This window comes from Lissotriton helveticus, chromosome 2_1 (genome assembly GCF_964261635.1).
Source record: "Lissotriton helveticus chromosome 2_1, aLisHel1.1, whole genome shotgun sequence".
Classification (NCBI taxonomy): Eukaryota; Metazoa; Chordata; class Amphibia; order Caudata; family Salamandridae; genus Lissotriton; species Lissotriton helveticus.
This window is the reverse complement of record NC_136059.1, coordinates 38,523,638-38,549,130: the sequence shown is the minus strand read 5'-3', so window position 1 is coordinate 38,549,130 and position 25,493 is coordinate 38,523,638. Positions and strand designations below refer to the sequence as shown.

Below are 25,493 nucleotides of genomic sequence, written 5' to 3'. Positions count from 1 at the left end.
TGTGTTATGACTATGAAGGCGTGGAGATCAGACCTCATAACAATTCCATATCGTGTTCCTGAAACTTCAGCACTCTTCGTGCAGACATAGTTTATTAAGCAAAGCTGATATCAGAGCAATAACATATTATTCTCACATATACCACGGCAAACTACTAGGTTGAAAGCTAAGTCAACAATTAAGTGTCGTGTGCAGAAGTTGCAAGAAAGAAAAATGGCGTTTAAACCTCAAATGTACCTATGCTAACTTAACACGATATAAGGATATACAGGAGCTATATGACAATATTGAGTTTTTTGTTCCAGAACTCAGTTCAAGCAATTTGTGAAATCCGATTGGGACCCCTGTTTAAATGGGATGCAATAACGCAGGTAGCTTTCTTCATATTATCTAGGCATATATGGCAACACTCAGAGGTAAGGCATGCCTCATCTGGATGGCCATGGACAAGGAGGCGGTGTGGGGATTATTGCTACAGAGCGCTCATTCACTTGCCTTCCAACTTAACAAACGTTATTGACTCTGTACAATGAAAAAGGGTCCAGTATTTCAGGGCTCAAAACAGAGGCTTGGGGCTGCATACATCCCAGCAGAAAGTTACATTGCTAGTTAACTGCATATCGCATGATCGACACTATTGGGCGTATATGCGCATATAAAGACGGAGTTTTATAGAAATAACAAAAATGAACTATGATATGTCAATAGATTTGAATGCTCTCTAGGAAAGCCGGGGCACCAATATCTGAAGGCTACAATTTGCTAGTTTTCTCGGGTAAGGGTCAAGAAGTTAGACAACGGCAATACGTGCCAATCGTAGAGCACAAATAACTGGGAAATTTACAGACAAATCGGTAACATTGTATATACTCTTTAACTTGCATTATACCTTCGGTAATTTAAGAAGTGATTTAAGAAGCTCAACATGTGAGGTGTGAAAATCTGATGTCACTTTTAGTGATGTCCTGGGTTGTGATGCCACATGCAGTGATGTCATGCATTCTACCTAACTTGGTTGGTACACCACTTCTGTTTTTTAAGGCATGTGCCCTGGAGCAAGTAAACCAAGCATTGGCATAGCCAGTATGTCTCGCCTTTGGGACCTCCTAAGTATTTAGTTATGCAACACAATATCATTGGTGCAACAACTTTAACTGTTGCATGGCTAAACACTTTTAAGGTCCCAAAGGCGAGACCCATTGGCTATGCCAATGCTTGTTTTTGTTGACCCCGAAAAGGCGTTCTATTAACTGCTCGACGCTAAGTCACCTCTGGTCATGAGTGTAGCAGCGCACCGCCAGCCTGTGTGCTCATCAGAGCAGCAGCTGTGGGTACTGTAGGACAGCCTGCCCTGGCTGGTGCTGGGTGATGCAGAGGATGCCGGGGAGGGATGGATGCAGCCTCTTTACGTGTACGATTATTGTGGTGACGACCACATGGCGATGTTCACGTTGGTCGCACACGTTTCACAATGCCTGCTTGCGCGTAAGCAAAGCTAGGTGACCTCGCTAACAATTCTGAGCTGCAGTAACACTTATGTACACCGTTCACCCTAAACTGGATCACTGTTTCACACAGGATTAGCTTTAAACAAGGTGTGTCCACCAGTGCTTTAGGAAGATTGGATACAGGCTAGATTCTCTGGAAACCCACAAACTATACATTTACCTACAAATAATCCAAGTGGAACTCCATTTGAAACAACCTGTATACTGTGAATATGCGTTTCAGACTGTACATTTTTCAGGGTCTGATAAATGTAATGTATTAGAGGGTACTTGTCCAACGTGGAAGTCCAGTTTTACCAATAGTAAAAGTAGCTGATTTAGAGTCTGCCAATGCAGTTAATCTGACATGGAACCAACCCTTGGGCTTGAGGGTCTAAACTGGACACCGCTAAAACACTGCGTGTTAGATTTTACATCCAGTCACTGGCTATTTGAATAGTAATGAATCATACCGGCCTTGCTGCAGCACACTCTCCAAAGAGAATGGTCTCCCCTAAATGAGCAATAAAATGTTATACTCATGGAAACCTTGAATCCAAGCACACAAGCAGAATCCAACGACCTTTACCTGAAAGATGAGATCCAAACAGATGAGCCAGATCGCTTCCAATTCAACGTCTAGTACCGAGGAACTAAGATGAAGAACGTAAAGCTGGGTCCATCACTGCTGGTTGTCACCGGTTAGACAGCAACTCAACATCTAGTACCGAGGAAATAAGATGAAGAGCATAAAGCTGGGTCCATCACTGCTGGTTGTCACCGGTTAGACAGCAACTCAACATCTAGTACCGAGGAACTAAGATGAAGAGCGTAAAGCTGGGTGCATCACTGCTGGTTGTCACCGGTTAGACAGCAACTCAACAGCTAGTACCGAGGAACTAAGATGAAGAGCGTAAAGCTGGGTGCATCACTGCTGGTTGTCACAGGTTAGATATCAATTCAACGTCTAGTACCGAGGAACTAAAATGAAGAACGTAAAGCTGGGTCCATCACTGCTGGTTGTCACCTGTTAGACAGCAACTCAACATCTAGTACCGAGGAACTAAGATGAAGAGCATAAAGCTGGGTCCATCACTGCTGGTTGTCACCGGTTAGACAGCAACTCAACGTCTAGTACCGAGGAACTAAGATGAAGAGCATAAAGCTGGGTCCATCACTGCTGGTTGTCACCGGTTAGACAGCAACTCCACGTCTAGTACCGAGGAACTAAGATGAAGAGCGTAAAGCTGGGTCCATCACTGCTGGTTGTCACCGGTTAGACAGCAACTCAACATCTAGTACCGAGGAACTAAGATGAAGAGCATAAAGCTGGGTCCATCACTGCTGGTTGTCACCGGTTAGACAGCAACTCAACATCTAGTACCGAGGAACTAAAATGAAGAGCGTAAAGCTGGGTCCATCACTGCTGGTTGTCACCGGTTAGATATCAACTCCACGTCTAGTACCGAGGAACTAAGATGAACGTAAAGCTGGGTCCATCACTGCTGGTTGTCACCGGTTAGACAAACTCAACATCTAGTACCGAGGAACGAAGATGAACGTAAAGCTGGGTCCATCACTGCTGGTTATCACCGGTTAGACAGCAACTCAACGTCTAGTACCGAGGAACTAAGATGAACGTAAAGCTGGGTCCATTACTGCTGGTTATCACCGGTTAGACAGCAACTCAACAGCTAGTACCGAGGAACTAAAATGAAGAGCGTAAAGCTGGGTCCATCACTGCTGGTTGTCACCGGTTAGATATCAACTCCACGTCTAGTACCGAGGAACTAAGATGAACGTAAAGCTGGGTCCATCACTGCTGGTTGTCACCGGTTAGACAAACTCAACATCTAGTACCGAGGAACGAAGATGAACGTAAAGCTGGGTGCATCACTGCTGGTTGTCACCGGTTAGACAGCAACTCAACAGCTAGTACCGAGGAACTAAGATGAAGAGCGTAAAGCTGGGTGCATCACTGCTGGTTGTCACAGGTTAGATATCAATTCAACGTCTAGTACCGAGGAACTAAGATGAAGAAAGTAAAGCTGGGTCCATCACTGCTGGTTGTCACCGGTTAGACAGCAACTCAACGTCTAGCACCGAGGAACTAAGATGAAGAACGTAAAGCTGGGTCCATCACTGCTGGTTGTCACCGGTTAGACAGAAACTCAACGTCTAGTACTGAGGAACTAAGATGAAGAACGTAAAGCTGGGTGCATCACTGCTGGTTGTCACCGGTTAGACAGAAACTCAACGTCTAGTACTGAGGAACTAAGATGAAGAACGTAAAGCTGGGTGCATCACTGCTGGTTGTCACCGGTTAGACAGAAACTCAACGTCTAGTACCGAGGAACTAAGATGAAGAGCGTAAAGCTGGGTCCATCACTGCTGGTTGTCACCGGTTAGACAGCAACTCAACGTCTAGTACCGAGGAACTAAGATGAAGAACGTGAAGCTGGGTCCATCACTGCTGGTTGTCACCGGTTAGACAGAAACTCAACGTCTAGTACTGAGGAACTAAGATGAAGAACGTAAAGCTGGGTGCATCACTGCTGGTTGTCACCGGTTAGACAGAAACTCAACGTCTAGTACTGAGGAACTAAGATGAAGAACGTAAAGCTGGGTGCATCACTGCTGGTTGTCACCGGTTAGACAGAAACTCAACGTCTAGTACTGAGGAACTAAGATGAAGAGCGTAAAGCTGGGTGCATCACTGCTGGTTGTCACAGGTTAGATATCAACTCCACGTCTAGTACCGAGGAACTAAGATGAAGAGCGTAAAGCTGGGTGCATCACTGCTGGTTGTCACAGGTTGTTGCAGGGTTTCTGTACTCACACAGAACTGTGCACAGAGGAGTGGAACCTCGGCAAATTAGGGTGTCCCAAAACTTACCTTAGCAACCAACTCACCCCTTACCGAGCTAGCTACAGTGTCTCATTGGACATATCAAACTCCCAATGTTTAGACAAACCAGAACATGAACTTACAGTACCTCAGGGTACGTGGGACTCATGAACACTCTTTCGTTATATTATCATTACAAACCAGAACATGGAGTAAAGAAGACACATGTGCATTTGAAATGTTTATTTACTAATGCCGTCTTCTCAGGCGCAGTATCTTAGATAATACAAGTATACTTATTATCAGTAGCAAAATTATCAGCATAGTTACTAAGACATAAAAAGCGAATGGTGACAGCATGTTAACATGCTGTAATGAATAAGAGTTAACAACACTTATATCTCACCCTCCCTAACACATATATTATATTATTAGCTAAGAAGGTCTCTTTGGGTTGTTTTAGGGCGGGCCCATACCTTAGTGTCCTAGCATGAAGGAATCACATCAGCATACACCAGCTCTCTCTGCATGTGCACCGCATCAAGTGTGTTAACAATTCTCGTGCAAAGCAATATCAATCCCGCCTCAAGCCCAAGTTGGCAAAGGCTGCACTTGTGTTATGACTATGAAGGCGTGGAGATCAGACCTCATAACAATTCCATATCGTGTTGCTCCTGAAACTTCAGCACTCTCCGTGCAGACATGGTTTATTAAACAAAACTGATATCAGAGCAATAACATATTATTCTCACATACACCACGGCAAACCACTAGGTTGAAAGCTAAGTCAACAATTAAGGGTCGTGTGCAGAAGTTTGCAAGAAAGGAAAAATGGCGTTTAAATCTCAAATGTACCTATGCTAACTTAACACGATATAAGGATATATAGGAGCTATACAACACCCCCCCATGATCCGAGAACGGACTAAATAAGATAACAGAAGTGCCATCACATGAGAGCAGAATCCAATTATAAACGAGCATGAATAAAAATTCAATTATAAAAACTAATGCTAAAAAATAGCCCACAAGTATAATGTGGCTCAAGCCAATAGGCAAGCAAAAATAAAATGTCTTGACCAAAAGTCAATAAAATCAAGGAAATGCTATCAATCAGCATGTCAATTTGAGGCAGTGTCTATGATAAGACTGTATATGAAAAGTAAGCTGCAACAGCCTCCAGGAGGAAGTCACTGTCCTCATCCGAAAACAGTTCAGCCATCCAATTTAAAAGATGAAAGGAACATACGTGATCTTCCAGCACCGGATCCTCTATAACCATCAGAGGACAGCTCGGTGGGTTTTCAAGAAAACTTTGTTCCAAGAAATTTTGCGCTGCCGACAACACATCCCAGGGACCCATTAGTCCATGTGCCACCGCCAAGGCCATAATCCTTTCGTCAGAACAAACCAACTCGTGAGCAATGATAGGACTCATCAGTTGATCAAAATCGACGTCAGAAGATATTGGTCCGCAGAGACACAAATCAATGGCCCAAAGGAAATCACAGGTCAGGCAGCGAAATACAGGCTGGACACAGGTGAAATAGGAGAACCGAAAAGATAATCCAAACGCCGTGCTTAGAGTCGCCAACGGCAGTGTGCCATAATAATCAAGCATGCGGTTGCGAAACCGCGTCAGTAGCAGCTGAGCGTGGTCTTGCACAGGAAGGGCATCCATATTTAAAAAGGCAGAAAACCACCAATGCGCCAGCCGCTAATGCAAGTAAAAACGGGAACCCTCCAAATAAGGACGAAAAAATAGAATGGAAGAAGGCAGGGATGACTCCAAAAATCTTCTCAAAGGAAGTCACGAGACCACCGCTAACAACTTTAAAAAAATGTGCTAGGCCCGTTGTGGAGGATGCGTTAAAGATAGAACGGACCATGGCTCCGAAATGCAAAGGCAAATCAGTGTTTAATAGAGCCTGAACCTCCGTACGGGTGTTAGCAATGTGAAGCACGAAAGTTTCACGGGCCGAGCTCAAGGCCACCTCTTTCTGGGACAATAGAGCTCTTATTCTAGCCATGCCGCTGAATTCTGCTCCCAAGGTCGGTATCTGTGGCCAAATGGAAGACTCCCTATGTTCACGTGTGGGAGGATAAAGAACATTTCTGCAGCAAATAACTCGCTCACTTACTGTTACTATGAAAGCTATACCTTTAATTAAACCACAACAGTTTTCATTATTGAGCATTAAATAACTACCATTCTCTAACAATTTAAACGTGGGGATGATAGCAGGAACTGGCGTGCCCTGTAAAACACAAGCCATATTCGGTCGGTCCTTGTTACATGAACCGTGTAACTGTATGTGTCTGCACATTAAAGAATGATCTGGCGTCTCAGTACACTCATCCCCTGTTAGATAAACCTCCTGTTCATCCTTGAAACATCTGTATGTGTATGGGAGTGACCAGACCTCATGAAGAAAACCGCTACCCAAGGGTTCAAAACGACCTATTGGCACATATTTCATACAATTTGAAAACTTATATAAAGCAAAAGGCAGTGTTATTAAACCGTGGATAAGCCACGTAGCAGCAGTGGCCTCTGCCACAGAAAAAGGCAAAGATTCCAACCTTTCAATATGTAGCATAGAAAAGGAAGCATCACGCATTGAAAGCAAGCGTTGTTTGTCTGTCAAATTAAACGGTGCAAACAAAGAGGAAACGTTCATGTATCCCCAGGGAACCTTACCCATTTTCAGAGTCTGAAGTGTCCATGCAAACTGCATGATTGACCGTAATTGATTTTGACCATGGTATAATACAGACACTTCATCATGCACAATATCAACAACAGACGACACAATATTATCTAATGTGTAAATTCTAGAGGAAAGCACGTTAATGCTATTGTCAACAACTGCAAGCACTTTCTCAAGATTCGCCTGATCAATAGCCCTAAGGCGTGAAGCAGCCTCAATCTGTGACAGTTTCCAAATTTCATTGTAAACCCCATATAACCACCTTTTCGACCTGCCACTAGCTGGGCCTTTAATGAAATCATTTAAATCCACGTCTGCATTCAGTTTGGAAAGGTGATACTTAACCGCAGGTAAAGTTGAATGTTTCAGCCAAGCTTGACACAACTTGCCCACAGAGTAAGAGGTGACAGTATGACTCAAATCAAACCGGGGATCAGATCTAACAGTCTTAAAACCGTCAGTTATATTCAAAAATCTTTTTTGGCAAGAATCAGCACTACGGTGCCAAAGCAGCCAACCCTTAGGATTCATACTGGAAATGTTAAAGGAGGAATTAAGAAGCAGAGCCTGTATATCTTTAATGGACAATTGAGTAAAATTACTCCAATCCTCATATTCCTCCAACTCCGGGAAAGACGGGGTGTTCAACCTTTTAGATGTAGCCAATCCAAAGCATGTGGTCTGGGAAATGGTTTCATTTAAAAACAACATATGATTCGGGATGAGACATGCACGGTGCAAAGCCTCAGTGCCTCGTACCTGCCAGGCCCTTGAACCCCAAACCGATTTAAGGTCTATGGTTTCCTTCCATAACTCATAGCCCCCAGTAACTAATTGATTTAGGAAGGCCTTCGAATACAACAATTTGGTATCGGTAAGTCTAACCTTGGACAGTGGCTGTCTTTGAAACCTAAAATAAAAGGACTCGGGATTGGACTGATTAAAGTCAGTGAAATAAGTATACTTTTTAAGAAACGTTTCTGAACTCCCTTGTGTAGGTGCCGGGCAATGTTCCCACTGAGTAAAATTAACAGCATCCCTTCGGGAAGATGTTTTGTGTAAGAAGTGATTGCCATAATGTTGGTAACAGAACAATTCACCATAATTAGCAGATTCTAAATATAAATCCTCAGCATCAAAAGCAGCATAGTATTTCAAATCAGAAAACAAACTTTCCACAGCATTAACATCCCAATCATCAGAACGAATGTTTTGTTTCACCACATCCCCCATATTCACTCTAAGTACATTAGGAACATTAACGACTTCCGTTGGGCCATGAATTTGAAACCGAACTGCATCCCACGCGATTCCATCCAGAACAGGCCAGGCTGTGATGTTAACCAAAGTCAAGTCCCTTTTTAATCTGTGTGTAGAATGTGAAGAGGAAAGTGGGGCCAAAGTTCCATTTAAATGAGTAATGCATGTTCTCTCCTCGACATAGTGTCCATTCATAATTCGAAAAAAATAAAACACAAAACCAATTGACATAAAAAGGTAAACCGAAAAAAGGACCAGCCAAATGTATATCCAAGGAGGTATTAAAAAATGTTTTTTAAACAGGCTAGCATATACTGCAATTTGAGAGGGTTTTTTCGAGGCAAGGGAAGCAGAGTCAAATGAAAATCTGGATTCCGTGGCTAAACGAGCTTGCAGGTCAGGCATGGACAAATCAGTGGGGTATGTATAGTCCAATTCATCAACGTTAGTTCCGGGTAAATTATTTAATAATGGACTGGAAACAACAGGTAATTCGATGGCCACTTCAGGTTCAATATTAGAAGCAGTGGGCATGATTGAATTTCTCACAATGGAAGGACAGGAAACAGCTGGTGTCATGCTAAGAAGAATCGGCCACTCTGTGTATCTTGACATTGTCAATAGAAATAAACCTGTTTTCCTTACGACCTGGAAGTGGTGGTAAAATGACTGTTCTTGTGCCCTTCACTCCAAGCACTGGGACCGGAGCTCGATAGGAGGGACCAAACTCTTTCTTGTTGTCGATCTTCTCTCGAACCAGTTCTCCAACTTGGGGTAGCCAGCCAACTACCGGGATCTGCAACGCATCATCCGATGTGGAGGGCAAATGTTCCTTTGCAAGACTGTCTCTGGACTTTTGTAGATTCTGTAAAACATTGCAATGTTCATCTGCGTCAAAGGAAGTGGCGCGAACCACAGAGTCTAGACCGTCAAGGTCAGGGACGTACATCTTGATGCCAAAGAGCATTTCGTATGGGGTCCGCCCACCCAGAGACCTTCTAGGGAGATTATTAAGAGCACGCTGCACGCCATAGAGGTGAGCCAGCCAGTTTCTGCCAGTGCCTATAACTCGGGCTGTCAAAGATTGCTTTAAATCACGGTTCATTCGTTCAACTACACTATTACCCTCAGGTCTGTAGGGTGACGAAAACTTGACTTGGACCCCCATCGAAGTCATGGCATCCTTATACGCCTTAGAGGCGAAAGCCGGACCCTGATCCGAATGGAAGGTACCACAGGCAAAAATCCCTATAAAGATACGCAAATCTCTAATGACAGTCCGTGAATCAGCGCTGCGATGTGGCCATACCCACACAAAGCGTGTGCATGAGTCAACTGCTACTAAGATGTACTTATACGCAGTATCAGATGAAAAAGGACCGCAGTGATCTAAATAAACACAGCCTAGTGGTTTATTAGAAATGTACAACTGAGTCTGTGGCGGACGCGTAGCAGTTGAAGGTTTAATCTGCTGGCATATGTCACAAAGAAGGACATAATCACGCGTCTGTTTGTACAGTCCCCGCCACCAGAAACGTTGTTGTAGTTGCGTTACAGTGGCTGAGACGCCCGCATGCGCAGACGCCACACCTTCATGAGCCGCTGTAATCAAGTCTGTTCTGCGATCCGAGTTGGGAATCAGCCGTTCCCCAACATCAGGAATTGTCACAAAAGGAACCTTTTCGGGACTTAAGTGGTATTTATACTTCGAAGGGAATCCCGAAGGATGTTTACTTCCCTTCTCAGAGGCAGCAATCGCTGCCAAGATGTCGCTATCAATCTTGGTTTTAGACCTAGTAACTGCTGCAACTAAGTATGTAGATACTGCTGATTTCGCCGCTTCATCAGCAAGCGAGTTGCCAACAGCGTGAACTCCTACGCGCTGATGACCGAGAGTATGAATCACATAAACGAGTGGCAACATAGCCTTAAGCTCTGCCACTCGAACCCAGATCATTTTATGTTTTATTGTGCTACCCTTGGAATCATGAAAATCATTTTGAATCCAAAAGAACAAGTTTTCATTGTAAGACTGGACACAGTAGTAAGAATCACTTACAATTAGAGTAGTAACACTTGGATCTGCGTACTCCAAAGCTAGTAAGAGAGCACGAAGCTCTGCCAATTGTGCGGTGCAATCGCCCAGGGGCAACGTGTGCACTTCCCTGGAAACGAACTCATCATTCAACATAGCACCGACCACAATGGCGCATGCGGAAACGTAGGCATGTTTAGAGCCATGCGCAACCTGCGCCGACCCATCAGTGTAAATGATGCAATGGAAGTCCTCCAAAGGTCGCATAGCCAGAGGAGCAGGATGAACGAATTCATACTGTAAGTACTCCTGCGACCGTAAGGAAGCGTCAAAAATAAACATGACATCCGTGGATGACAATGACGCTGCCCACTGAATCCACCGAGGGTGCAAAGCTTTCGAATTCGGTACACTGGCTTTCGTGACTGCCTCCAAGTGAGGACAGGGTGTTACCACCAGCATGCGTTTCCCTTGAGACAGTGCTCGTTCTTTTAGAATTGCCATCTGTACAGCAGTTAAAACCTTTTCCACTGTGGGAAACCGCATCTCAGCCGAAGTGTACAAGTGTGACTTGTAAGCAATAGGTACTGTGTCACCTTCATTAAAAGTGAGGTATGTGAAACCCACCGTCCCAGGAATTATTCTTATTACCAGGTTGGTGTGGTTATCACGAGTCAGTAAATATTTAGAAGCGAGCAGATCAGCCTGCAAGGATTGCAAAATGGCTGAATGCTCAGGCAGCCAGCATGATTTTGAGAAAGTTGGTTGTATCAAAGCATACAAAGGCTTGATACGCTGGGCATATTCCGGAATGTAAGTCCTGCCGAAATTCAAAAAGCCCAGTAAAGATTGTAATTTTTTCAGTGTTGTTGGAGCGCGCAATTGTGCGCACTTCTCTAAGAAGTGAGGAGCCAAACCTCTACCTTCATTGTTGAGCTCATAGCCCAAAAACAACACTGTGTGTTCAGCAATGTGCGATTTTGCAAAGTTAAATTTGTAACCCATGTCAGCGAAGTTGCAAATAACAGAATTTACACGACACAGATGCTCCCAAATATCGTCGTCTGTGAGATGTATGTCATCCACATACGAAAAAGCATCAGGGTCGAGTGCCTCCAGAATAGAGACAATTCGAGCGGTAAATATACCAGGACTATTCTTGTAGCCCATTGGAAGACGCCGGAATTGCTTTTGGACTCCAGCGCTCGTAAAACTGGTCCATTGGGAGCTAAAGCTGTCCAATCTGTGGGCATAAAAACCATTGGATATGTCAAGCGTTGTCTTGAAACGCTTACGCACGAGACTATCCACTAGGGCAGAGCCGTGGGTATTCTGTACAGCACAGTTACGGCAATGCGAGTTTAAATGCCGGTAATCCAAAACCAAACGATATGATCCGTCAGGTTTGTTCACAGTAAAAAGGGGATTATTCATCGGTGACACACACGTTTCAATAACTCCCTGATATTCCAATTGTTCAAGGATTTCCGCGACGGAAGATTTTGCTTCACGCCGAATGGGATATTGAGGTTGAGGCTGCGGCTGAGACCGCAACGGAATTTCGTGGCAAGGCGACAATCTATCCCAACCACATTGGTTACGGTACAGAGCCGGTGCGAGAGCCCGAGCCCACTCTTCTGCAAAATGCTGCGCATGCTCTTTCGAGACAGTGTTCGCGAAACTGGGTAGGATCACCTCCTCCCCTCGCGGCGCCGCGAGCACAAAAGGTGGGGGCCAGTCAGCCTCGGAAAGCAAAATGTCGTACGTAGACGAAAGGTTCTCCCAAAATACCCCTCTGACAGTACGCTGTATGTCACCTTCAATTAACAGGACAATTTCAAAAAGTCTTTCAGGGGGAGCCAATCTCGTATCGGCTGTTTCTATAACAACAAAAACTTCAGTCGCTGTCACCCTCAGTAGTGGACGGAGCGCCTCTCTGACTATGGTAATCTCCGCCGCGCTGTCCAGCAAGGTCAGAGCCCACGTCAGATTTCGAAGCCGCGTTCTCACTATCTGTGGCATATCTATGCGCTGTTAAGGCCGCGACTTTCTTCTTCGCAAACTGCGGACGCTTAGGCGTAGAATCCTCCTGCTTCACTGCGCCGTCTGTCTGGCGGGACTGACCACGTCCTTGCTGGCCTCCACGTCCACCCCCTCCTCCACCACCGGTCTTCTGGGCCGATGTTTCCTGAAAGGAACGAGGAGAGCGTTGATCAGAACCCTGAAAACGATCAGGTGATTTAATCATCGCGCGATCGCGCAAATCATAAACTCTGTCTGCCGGCGCAGGAGCTTGTATTGCAGGAACAGGATCCTGAGTTTGCCTAGTCTGCTTCCCCTGTGTCTGTTTTTTAGGCCAAATCTGTTTTTTGGACTTGGGCTGGACATCTGTCACTGCAGATTGTCCCTGAGGTTGTTTTTTATCCTTCACTGGAAAATATTTCAGACCTCTACTTGTGCGGCCAATTGTCTTATAAGCGGCCACCACAATCTTTGCTAACTGGCGGGGTTTGTCGGCATCGGGCAGAGCAGCCAAAGCATTCGACACCTGAAAGTTAACTGCATCTCCTTTAACATTGGAGAGAATGAGATCACTTACAATCTCAAAAGAACCACACAGGCGCATACCCAATTCAACCGCTGCCTCTGGACCGTGATCATTCTGAACACGTCTAATGATTTCAGGCAGAGCATTCATAGACGGGGTGCCGAAGCACCTCGTATAAACTGCCGCAAAAGTTTTTCCCCAGCTTTCACAGTCAGCAAGTTCAGGAGTAATATCCTTCGGTAGAGTAATCGTTAACATTCTATGTTTATCAGCAGGAGTAGAATTCGGAAAAACCGCCTCCAGTTGATCAAACTTCTCTGCTAGCCAGAATGGGAAGTCATCGTTGTCAACAGGACGCGCACCAAAAACCGAATTAACCATCACTGGATTGAGACGCATTCCGCCTCGTTCCATGGGAGCGGCCGCACCCCCCTGGGGACCACCAGGAAGATGTCGACCGATGTATTGCACTAAAGCACGAATCACGGAAATGGAAACAACATGTAGCCTGCGAATTTCTGCCAGGGTACAAGCCCCGTGATTCGGGTGCGGGGTAAAGCCACCCAACGCAGGCCAATTTGTACCTGGAATTGAGAGTGGACCTAACCTCGCAGCGGACAAAGAGTGGGGGAGGGCGCCATCAAACCAAACTCGATGCTGCCAATGATCAATAGGTATTTCCAATGCCCTGTACGGCGTATATTCAGCTGGGACATCCGAGGCGGTGTAGGAGTGGAACAAACCAGAATTAGCGTCCACAGCCGGAAACGTAACCCAAGAGTAAAACAACTCGTAAGGAAACGCCGGATCTGCACATACCACGAAAATCACAGCCATCCCATCTACTGGGACCTGGTACGTCTGAAGATGGTTGCGTACCGCTACGCGACTATGCTGCGCAATAGCCACCGCCGCCATGACAACACTGGAAACAAGAACACACAAAGAATACTTTGTAGCACAACTGGGTAGTAATTCAAAGAAACCGTTTAAGAAAGAATCAAGCTTGAATAAAGACCTATTTCAAAAAATAGGTAGGTTTCACCGACACCCCGTTTTCCGGAAACGGATGTGAAGGGGTTAAGGCATGAACGATAAACTACTCGAGTGTCATGATATAAGACCACCGAAACCGTTGGGCGCCATGTTGCAGGGTTTCTGTACTCACACAGAACTGTGCACAGAGGAGTGGAACCTCGGCAAATTAGGGTGTCCCAAAACTTACCTTAGCAACCAACTCACCCCTTACCGAGCTAGCTACAGTGTCTCATTGGACATATCAAACTCCCAATGTTTAGACAAACCAGAACATGAACTTACAGTACCTCAGGGTACGTGGGACTCATGAACACTCTTTCGTTATATTATCATTACAAACCAGAACATGGAGTAAAGAAGACACATGTGCATTTGAAATGTTTATTTACTAATGCCGTCTTCTCAGGCGCAGTATCTTAGATAATACAAGTATACTTATTATCAGTAGCAAAATTATCAGCATAGTTACTAAGACATAAAAAGCGAATGGTGACAGCATGTTAACATGCTGTAATGAATAAGAGTTAACAACACTTATATCTCACCCTCCCTAACACATATATTATATTATTAGCTAAGAAGGTCTCTTTGGGTTGTTTTAGGGCGGGCCCATACCTTAGTGTCCTAGCATGAAGGAATCACATCAGCATACACCAGCTCTCTCTGCATGTGCACCGCATCAAGTGTGTTAACAATTCTCGTGCAAAGCAATATCAATCCCGCCTCAAGCCCAAGTTGGCAAAGGCTGCACTTGTGTTATGACTATGAAGGCGTGGAGATCAGACCTCATAACAATTCCATATCGTGTTGCTCCTGAAACTTCAGCACTCTCCGTGCAGACATGGTTTATTAAACAAAACTGATATCAGAGCAATAACATATTATTCTCACATACACCACGGCAAACCACTAGGTTGAAAGCTAAGTCAACAATTAAGGGTCGTGTGCAGAAGTTTGCAAGAAAGGAAAAATGGCGTTTAAATCTCAAATGTACCTATGCTAACTTAACACGATATAAGGATATATAGGAGCTATACAACAAGGTTAGATATCAACTCCACGTCTAGTACCGAGGAACTAAGATGAAGAGCGTAAAGCTGGGTCCATCACTGCTGGTTGTCACCGGTTAGACAGAAACTCAACGTCTAGTACTGAGGAACTAAGATGAAGAACGTAAAGCTGGGTGCATCACTGCTGGTTGTCACCGGTTAGACAGAAACTCAACGTCTAGTACTGAGGAACTAAGATGAAGAGCGTAAAGCTGGGTCCATCACCAAAATCGTACCCACGTGATGATTACCTTTAACAATGCTCTGCTTTAAATTAAGTTTGAAATACAATTACGGAGAATGTAATACTATTTAAGTATACCTGTTATGTTGTTGAAGATGACCATGAAATAATCGTATGGAAACCGTAAAAAGTAAATTATATTGACCGAATATGGTAAATAGTATAACCAACCATATCATCTACTCAATCACCCCCAAACCCAAACTTATTAATTGAAAGGCTACAAAAAATGAAAGATTGTGCATGTTGCATTCTCACAAAATATACTTTTAAGAAAATGAAACGCAACAGTTCCAGTCCACTACCTCTTTCAGAATACAGTGCGTGATCTTCCAAGGTGTGAATAAATATGTGGAGTAACAGAATCCACTTGCCTTTCAAGGCTCTGTCTTCAGTGCGACCCACAGGTCAACGTATCACCTGCACGAGTTTGATTCCATGGAAAGCGAGCTGAGATGCCCCTGCCTGCTGTCCGAGTGCACTCTAGTCTGCTGGGGAATGAGAAGTGACCGAGATCCGAGCGAGTAGCACAGACCGGTTGAGGAGGGCACTCCCTGCTCGGGGTAGCCGGGTCCGAGGAGCTCGTCGTAGCTTCATGCTCTCTGCAGCGCGGGCTTCCTTCCATCTACTGGATCATTGCACTGGCCTAGACGACTGCATCTAAGCAGCCATTTAATGGCGCGGTTTCTCGCTCAGGTGAGCGGACCCTCTGTCCCCTCAGCGGAACATGAATGGGGTCCCCGAGGGGGTATTCCCTGCACCAGAAATTCACAGCAGCCCCCACTGCAGGAAAGCCCTGACTACAATCCGAGCATGGGAGGGCAGCCTACCCTATCCTACTCTGAAAGGAGAGACGAGTCTGCAACCCACCGGGCAATGCAGGCATGGCCATGAAAGCTCTACTTCAGGGTATTGGAATCCACTGTCCTTTAATCTAAGACCCTAAACGGCGCCAGGCTGCCCACAGGTTACGTAAGCCATGTAACACCTTCAAGGAAATACCGGAAACCAATGGGCTGTTATTATTTATTTATTAGCATCATATCCGCTGTGTGGCATTTGTAATGAAGTTACAATAATACATGGACATTCAGGGAAAGGGCTCTTTGTAACGGGATGAGTTCTAAAGGAGAAATGCACCGATCCTGCTAGCTACTTCCATGACCGTCGGTGAATCCAGGCCAAAGTCCTTTATCAGTCGCTACTCGTTGCTCGCAATACTTGCTTAGTCCACATTTGTTGTGGTGTGCCCCACACACACCACGTCCCACGTGCAGCTCTTCGGACACACTTCCTTACAAGTTTTCAAACACCTCAAGTGTGTATGTAGCCACCAGATTGGTATTGGGGCGCTCGGGTGAGGACACCAGAGACAGCAGATGTCCTTTGTATGCGCAGACCCATGGGACTGCGACCTCTGGGGGGCTCCATCGACCCCCCCTGCATCGACATTCGTTAAAGTTCGACCTCTGGGTGTTCAAAATGACAATGTTTTTGGGGCACCGTTAAAGAGAGGACACCTAAAGCGACGCTACTGACCGGTCTCGGAGACCCCAACGCCCACCTGTGGGTCCCTGCTGCCTTCGTTCCCCACTCTCCCACCATCTTCAGTGCGGGACGCAGGACCTGAAGGACTCAAAGTCCCAGCACTCCCTCTGCGGCGCTTTCAACTGTCGGCAGCAAGCGCCAGGAGGCGCTTGATACGCAGAGTAGGGCTTCTGCCCACGCGGAATGCGTGAGCGCGCGCCAGGCCAAGGGCGGGCCTGTACGAAACTGGGCTGGACCACCCCTCTTTCATGTGAACAGTGAGTACCATCCTAAGGACCACCTCCTTTGCGGGACACTTCATGATTACGGGGGCTTGTGATTATATCATATTATTGTGTGTCCTTGTAGTTGGGCTAAAACTCTAGGGGTCTACACCATTGTTCCATCCCAAATTACAATCCAATGGCGGTGTTCTTCTGGTCTTGCTGTGTGTAGGAAAGGAATTAGTTATGGGGAAGTCTACCCCTCCCCGCTTAAGGCCAAATACCAGACAGAAATCCTCCAACCAAACCCCTCTTCCACAGCCGACCGCTATTGATCGAATGTTGAAACGTGTCCAGTGAAATCGAACGCTTCTGTCTCTTACTCCCAAAATGCCCAGTATGTCCCAATTGGTGGAGCTAGACACCCCCGAGTTATCCATTCAACTAGTACCCCCCACTTCCCCAGATCTATTCTTGGCATTAGCAAAGACACCTATAGAGAGAGCTACTAGGGGGGAAAAGGGAGGGAGGGGAAAAAGGAAAGGAGCCTCCCAGAAGAAGAGCACAGCTAGGGGGGCTTGAGTCAAGCACTCTGAGTGCGTCCACTACAAATGCAGGGAGTATTCCCTTGGATGCCCGTGCAAATATCACATCTGACCCCCCGGACTGGGCACCAGCACTGAAATTAGAGCTCAAAACTTTTTTGGATCAGTTCCTTAAATTTGAATTGAGGAATGTATTGAAAAGTATTTAAACACTAAAAACATCTGTGGATGCATGGGGGTCCAAAATTGATGCAGTGGTAAAAACTGCTACCCTTAAGTCTACAAACAGGGTTGCCGCCCCACAAAGAATGCAGGACCCCCACTCTAAAGAGCATAATGACTCGTCTGTAGGCCAAATCCATGATCAAAATCAGAATTTGTCCCTCTTGACCAAAAGCCATACCCATGAGAATCACCCCCCGAGTAGCGCTCACCATAGGGCTTATGTACCACCTCCCATAGTTCAAACTTCTAGCACTGAGGCTCCCAGCACAGCCATAGTGGATGTTCATCAGGTGCTACAACCAGCGCTAATCTCCGCAAGGAACATCACATTACCTAAGATAAATTCAACACATTTTCCCCTCACATGTATTGATTTACCCCCAGAATAAACACCTTTTGTGGTTATTTTAACGGCAGTCCCACTTTTGGAGCCAGGTCGGGGTGAAACATCTTTGGAACTGAAAAATAAAACAACTCACTGGTTGAACAAACACAGACTACTCCCTCCTTTGGTACACACTGAAATTTTATTCAGTCGCAGGGTTAGTTGGCTTGGGCAGAGACAAAAAAATATTCAGGGGGGACTGTGTACTGATAAATTTCAGAGATAAAAGGGCGGTCCAACACATTCTTAAATGGGCACACTCAACTGCGATTGGAGTTATTTAAGTATTCCCTGTGGGTAATTTTTATCCCCCTAGCCCTCTCCTGGACCGAATGGATAGTGTGTGTAAAAAATGGGAAAAACGTGCTCAGATCATTGCCCCACAATATGCAGGCCAAGAGTGGGGAAACCGGAGACTGTGTATACAATAATAGGGGGGGGGGATTTTAACTTCCATTTCGAACCACTAAATGGCTTAAACTCCCCGATCACTAGTGAGGAGGACTCTGCATGGTCAATACCAGATTGTAACACCTACCCGGCTAGGGGGATGGTCACCATTAGTCCTACAAATGTACTCCTTTACCCTTACACATCAGCTTAGGGCATGTAATGATCGTCTTCCATCAGACAGCCCAGGCATCCCGATCTTCAATAAACTGGGTCAAACAACCAACATAGATTACGTATTGGTAGATGTGGAGCTATGGCACAGGGTGGTGGATTTCATAGTAAACCCTCGCTGTGAAAGTGATCATAATTCACTGGTCTTAGAAATTAATTTGCCAACACTGGAGCACAACCAAACTCAACCTATCTTAGTTAATACAAACTGGTAGCTACAGGAGGAGGGAGAAGAGTTCGATGGGAATCGTTTGCCCAATCCAATGACAAAAAGGCCATTCTTTATGAACAAATTATTTCCCATCTGGTACTCGCTTCCCAAACCCATTTAAACGACTTTGCCTCTGGCTGTCTCCAGGAACTAGCCAAAAATCATCATGAAATGTTTGGCAAAATCGCTGTGTTCTTTAATAACACCAATCCCAAACATATCTCCCATGTCAGTAATAATCATTCCTGGTATAATAAAACTTGCAGGGATGCTAAAAGTGCCCTCCTGAAAGCCATTAAAGATAAGGACATTATTTGTTCTAAAGAAACAAGAGCAACATACAAAAAAAATCATAGCAGAGGCTAAGTCTTCATGGGAACTGGACAAATGGGAGGCAATTAACACGACCCTAGAGAATCGAGACACAAGGGGCTTTTGGAACCTAGTGAGAACTGGGAAGTCCAAGGGCAAATTGGCAATAGAACCAAACATAGGGGAGGAAGTTTGGAGGTTGCACTTCCAAACACTATATTCCAAGTCGGTGGAGGGAGAGGCACCTGACAGGCATCCCATAGTGCACAATCTTCCTTCAGTAATTAATGCTCCGCCTTGTTCTGCAAAAGAAGTTATTGCTGCTTTGTGCAAAATGCTTCCTGGTGAAGCGCCTGGCCTGGACAAAATACCAGGGGAACTATTTAAGAATGAAGGCTCTGTGTGGGTCCCATACTTAAGTAAGCTATTTAATGCTATCTTTCAAGGTATGGAACTCCCCCCAACTTGCGCTGGAGCGGAAATCATCCCTATTTACAAGAAAGGCTCCCCACTGAACCCTGCTAATTATCGCCCAATAAGTTTAATCGACGTGACGCAAAAGTTATTTGCCCACGTTATTTTGGGTCGCTTGCAGTCATGGATTGATGAACATAATATCTTAACCCCACTTCAAGCGGCTTTTAGAAGTAAAATTTCAACAACCGACCAGCTTTTTAGACTCCAACTGATCCATTGGAAATCAGTGATCTTGGACGGTGGCAGCCTCTACCTAACCTTCGTGGATCTCAAATCCACATTCGACGTGGTGCAACGTGACCAGCTTTGGGATATCCTAGGAGATATGGGTATCCAGACGTATTTATGTCACTTATTGATATGGTTGCACCAGGACACATATGTGAAAGTTAGATACGGTAAAAATGGTGATTTGACAGCTCCCTTTCCAGTGGAGAAGGGGGTGAGGCAGGGTTGTGTGCTTGCACTGACCCTGCTCTCCCTCTTCTTAAATGGCTTAATAGACACCCTACTGTCTAAAAAAGATTTAGATTCACCAAGGTTGGCTAACCAAAAAATACCCGCACATGTTTGTGGATGACACGATGCTATTGTCAAAATCGCCATTGAGCATGCAGTGGATTATAGAGGAGTTCTGTAAATTTTGTAAAGATAGCGACTTGGAAATTAATATCCAAAAAACAAAATATACGGTTTTTAATGAAAAACTACAAATTGCCCACAGCCTGAAATGAATGGAAAGCATTTGGAAAGGGTTTCTACCTTTGACTACTTGGGGCTTACCCTTCACAATGAGATGAATTGGGGAACCCAAGTAAAGAAAGCAAACTTGAAACTCACGCAGGCCACTGGGGGCATTCTCAAAGTTTACAAAAGTTGCTCCCAACAAACTGTAGGTCCGCCAGCTGAAATTTATAAAATCCAGGCTAAAAGATCCTCCCTCTATGGTGTCGAACTCTGGGGCCCTTGCTATCCGAATGTCCTTGCGACAACACTGAACTCTTGAGACAGCTGCTGAATTTACCGGAGTACTCCCCTAACACCCCTGAGGATGACCTTGGGATTGGCCCGATCACTGAAGTAATTGCCGCCCGCCCACTTCTATACTGCCATCGTCTGTGGAGCAAGCCTGAGCTCTTAAACTACAGGGAGGGACTGAAGGATATACTTTCTATTCTGGGAGCGGGGAACCTGCCCTGGCTATCTCATATTAGATCTAGATGCCATTTATTGGTGCTGTCAACCATGTGGTCCTCTCCTGAGGAGACCTGCTCCCTTACTTCAAAAAATTATTTTCTTTAATAATGTGCTTCAAGTATTTATCACAAGTCCTTCAGAGTTCCACCACTAGCTCCCTAACCCACAGCTTCCTGGATATCAAATCGCAGTATAAGCTGGAACCTGCGTTGAACAACATTCAACCACTCCTTGCTAACAAAACTATTCTTCCAATTCAGACATGGGTGCTTCCCCTTAGAGCCTTTACAAACAAATGGAAGGGAAGCAACAAGCTGGATTGCCCAGGGTGTAGGTTGACCGAAGAGACTGATCTTCATGTTCTTCTCTTTTGCCCGGCTATAGCAAACCAAGGGCCAAATGGGTACTACAGTTATGTAAAAACCTGGGGCTAAGAGATTAAACCAAGGTATATAGGTTACTAAAACCAAGGTATATAGGTTACTAAATTAAGATACCTCCCCATTATTTGTTTTTGTAACCTCAAGATTCTCGCTTGCGATGAGGCATATGCGAAGAGCCACTATTAAGAGCCAGAGCGCCGAATTTAGCTGAGTGCAAATAATTTCTCTAAAGCTACTATCCATAAGAAGGCATAACAAACTTATCTTAATTCCTCGTGTAAATCTGAAATGGTTACTCTGCTATTATCTTATTGTTTTTATTGGATTTTCACTTCTATTTATTTGAACATTTTTAAACATTTTAACATGTGTATTCCTGCCATGTGTTTGAGTAGAACCGCTGCCCTTCTCCAGTATGACTCCTTCCCCTTAGTATTTGTATAAATATTACATTCCTTATTACTGCTCCCCTCAAAAATGAACATAACATCCATTTTCTGCACTTCTGTGTAAACGAAATATGGTGTTCTTTTGATATATTTTTTGTTTGTGCTTTTATGGCTTTTAGCTGAAATAGTCTTTTCGAACTTGATAGAACAATGTTTTTTTACTTTTGCTTTTTTGTTTTTAAATACCATTAGGCAATAGCACTATGCAAATACGACTCCACTGCAAATACAAAAGTACGTAAAAATATTGACATTTTCAACGCCAGCAGCTCTCTAGCTGCCCGTTTATTCTCTTCGGTAGGTTTTGCATGCACACTGGCACAGATTGCAAAAGCTGGCACTGCCCATATCTCAGCTGAGCCTTTGTTTTCTCTTCGCAGCGGTTTTGCTGTTGGGATTTACACAACAAATTCCCCGGAGGCGTGCCAGTACGTGGCAGAAGACAGCGATGCCAACATCCTTGTTGTGGAGAACCCGAGGCAGCTGGCCAAGATCCTGCAGGTGAGTGGGTGCCACCTGAATGGTGCTGTGTGTGAGGGCACGGGGTGGGATCCCGTGCGGTGGATAAGGACAGCGGGTAAACAGTCCCTCCTGCCAGTCGTGAGCGCACTGGGGACAGCGGATAAGTCTGGTTCAAGATTTCAACTCTAGAATGTTAGGACCATCTAAACTTCACTCCAGTATTCTGTCTCGTTTGTTCATCTTTCCAGGTGTGTGAAAGACTCCCTTCTTTTAATTGCAAGCGAGATATGGCGACATTTCATTACCTATGCCAACATCAGCCATTCAATTTCTACATTTATTTAAAAATAAAAAAATCTGCAAAGAAAGTGGCAGCAAAGACCAATGTGACTGCAAATCTGTTCCAGGTGCGTCATTGGTCCCCAAGAGCCTCCATTTTAAAATCTCTTACAGGGCTAAGGCACCTGCCGCAGACAACTGTGTGAGAAAGATTTTGAGGGGATTATAATCAATCAATCAATACATTTGTAGAGCATGCTACTCACCCGTGAGGGTCTCAAGGCGCTGTAGGGAGGGGGGGGTGCTATTGCTCGAATAGCCAGGTCTTGAGGTGTTTCCTGAAGGTGAGATGGTCCTGGGTCAGTCGTAGGTGTGCGGGGAGGGAGTTCCATGTCTAGGCTGCCAGGTAGGAGAACGATCTTCCTCCGGTGGTGGTTCCGCGAATCCGTGGGACGAGGGCGAGGCTGGTGGACCGGAGATGGCGGGTGGGGGTGTAGAACGAGAGGCGGTTGTTGAGGTATTTGGGGCCCATGTTGTGGAGCGCTTTGTGTGCGTGGGTGAGCAGCCTGAACGTGATCCTCTTGCTGACGGGGAGCAAGTGCAGGTTTCTCAGGTGGGCGGATATGTGGCTGTGGCGAGGCATGTCGGATGAGTCGTGCGGGGGCGTTCTGTATGCGCTGAAGGCGTTTCTGCAGTTTGGCTGTGGCTCCTGCGTATAGGGCGTTCCCGTAGTCCAGTCGGCTGGTGACGAGGGCCTGGGTGACCGTCTTTCTGGTTTCGGCAAGAGGACGAGACTGCGTTGACCTGCTTGGTCATCGTGAGGGGGGAGTCCAGGATGAATCCCAGGTTGCGTGCGTGGTCCGTGGGTGTTGGTGCGGTGCCCAGCGTCGTGGGCCACCAGGAGTCGTCCCAGGCAGATGGGGATTGTCTGAGGATGAGGACCTCCGTCTTGTGCGAGTTGAGCTTCAGACGGCTGTGCTTCATCCATTCTGCGACATCTTTCCTTCCGTCCTGGAAGTTGGTTTTGGCGGTGAATGGGTCTTTGGTGAGGGAGAGTATCAGTTGGGTGTCGTCTGCGTAGGAGATGATGTTGATGTTGTGTTTGCGTGCGATGGTGGCGAGGGGGCTCATGTAGATATTGATGAGGGTTGGGCTGAGTGAGGAGCCTTGGGGTACGCCGCAGATGATCTTGGTGGCCTCGGAGCGGAAGGGAGGGAGGCGGACTCCCTGGGTTCTGTCGCAGAGGAACAATGTGATCCAGTCCAGGGCCTTTCCTTGGATCCCAGTGTTGTAGAGGCGGGTTATTAGGGTGCAGTGGCAGACTGTATCAAAGGCTGCCGAGAGGTCCTGGAGGATCAGAGCGGCTGTCCCTCCGTTGTCCATCAGGGTCCTGATGTCATCGGTGGCTGCGATGAGGGCGGTCTCGGTGCTGTGGTTGGCTAGAAATCCGGACTGGGATGGGTCGAGCCAGTTGTTTGCTTCGAGGAATGCAGTCAGTTGTTTATTGGCGGTCTTCTCGATGACTTTAGCCGGGAAGGGGAGAAAAGAGATGGGGCGGAAGTTCTTGGGGTCTTTAGGGTCCGCTGTTGGTTTCTTAAGAAGGGCGTTGATTTCTGCGTGTTTCCAGCTTTCAGGGAATGTGGCTGACGTGAAGGAGCTGTTGATGACGTTCCGGAGGTGGCGTGCGATGATGGTGTCGGCTTTGTTGAAGATGTGATGAGGGCATGGGTCGGAAGGTGAGCCAGAGTTGATGGTGTTCATTACGTGGGTGGTGGCTTCAGTGCTGATGGGGGTCCATGCGTTGAGGCTGGTGGTGGGGGTCATTGGTTTAGTGGCTGGAGGCGGAGTCTGGGGCCCGAAGCTGTCGAGTATATCTGCAATCTTGCGGTGGAAGTAAATGGCGAGGGAGTTGCAGAGGTCTTGTGACGGTGTGAAGTCGTTGTTGCTGGCGTTTGGGTTGGAGAGCTCTTTGACGATGCTGAAGAGTTCCTTGCTGTTGTGGGTGTTGTTGTCCAGCCGCTCTTTGAACGATGTCCTTTTGGTGGAGCGGATCATCTGGTGGTATTCGCGGGTGGCGTTCTTGAGGGCTGTCATGTTTTCTGATGTCCGTTTGTGGCGCCAAGCTTTTTCGAGGGTTCGGCATGATTTCTTTGCGATTTTGAGGGCGTCTGTGAACCATGAGGTTTTTCTGTTGCTAGTCTTGGCTGGGGGTTTCTTTAGTGGAGCGAGGTCGTCGGCGCAGTTGGTGATCCATTGTGCGAGATTGTGTGCTGCGTTGTTGGTGTCAGGGGTGTCAACAGGAGGGTTCTGGCTCAGCGATGTGGTCAGCTGGTCTGTGGTGACTTTGCTCCAGCATCTGCGGGGAATCTTTACCGTGTGGTGGTGGGATGTGGTTTTCTTGAAGGTGAAGTGGATGCAGCTGCGGTCGGTCCAGTGTAGTCCGGTGGAGTGGCTGAAGGAGATGTGGTTGCTGGCGGAGAAGATGGGGTCGAGCGTGTGGCCAGCGAGGTGGATGGGCGGGTCCACCAGTTGCTTGAGTCTGAGGTTGTCGAGCAGGGTGGAGGTGTTGATGTCGCTGTTTTTCTCCAGGTGGAAGTTCAGGTCCCCTAGGAGGATGTACTCTGGTGAGGCTAGGGCGTGCGGGCTGATGAAGTCGGCAATGATTTCGCTGAATTGTGTCTGTGGGCCCGGGGGTCTGTAGATGAGCGTTCCTCTGAGGGTGGTCTGGGGGTCAGTGTGGATCTGGAAGTGTAGGTGTTCGGCGGCGGTGAGTGTGTCTTCGGCGTTGGTGGTGACGCTGATGGTGTTCCTGTAGACTATGGCGATTCCTCCTCCAGTTTTGAAAATACAAACAACAGGACGCCGTCTATGTGGAAGTTCGGGACCCGAGTGCCATATCACAGGCACTAAGGGTTTCTCACCGCACACGTTCGGTTTACAATTGGACCAAGTTGCGAAATAACAACTTTTTCG

The 25,493-nt window shown here is 46.2% G+C and overlaps 1 protein-coding gene across 3 annotated transcripts in view; it reads left to right on the top strand.

The window, feature by feature from the left end:
* LOC144817687 (long-chain-fatty-acid--CoA ligase ACSBG2-like) overlaps nucleotides 1-25,493 on the top strand; it is a 1,080,196-nt gene that overhangs the window by 662,601 nt on the left and 392,102 nt on the right. For all 3 annotated transcript variants that reach the window (XM_078674432.1, XM_078674431.1, XM_078674433.1), the window contains one exon: nucleotides 22,160-22,280. In XM_078674432.1, the coding sequence (XP_078530558.1) occupies nucleotides 22,160-22,280 (121 nt within the window). The remainder of the gene's footprint in view (nucleotides 1-22,159; nucleotides 22,281-25,493) is intronic.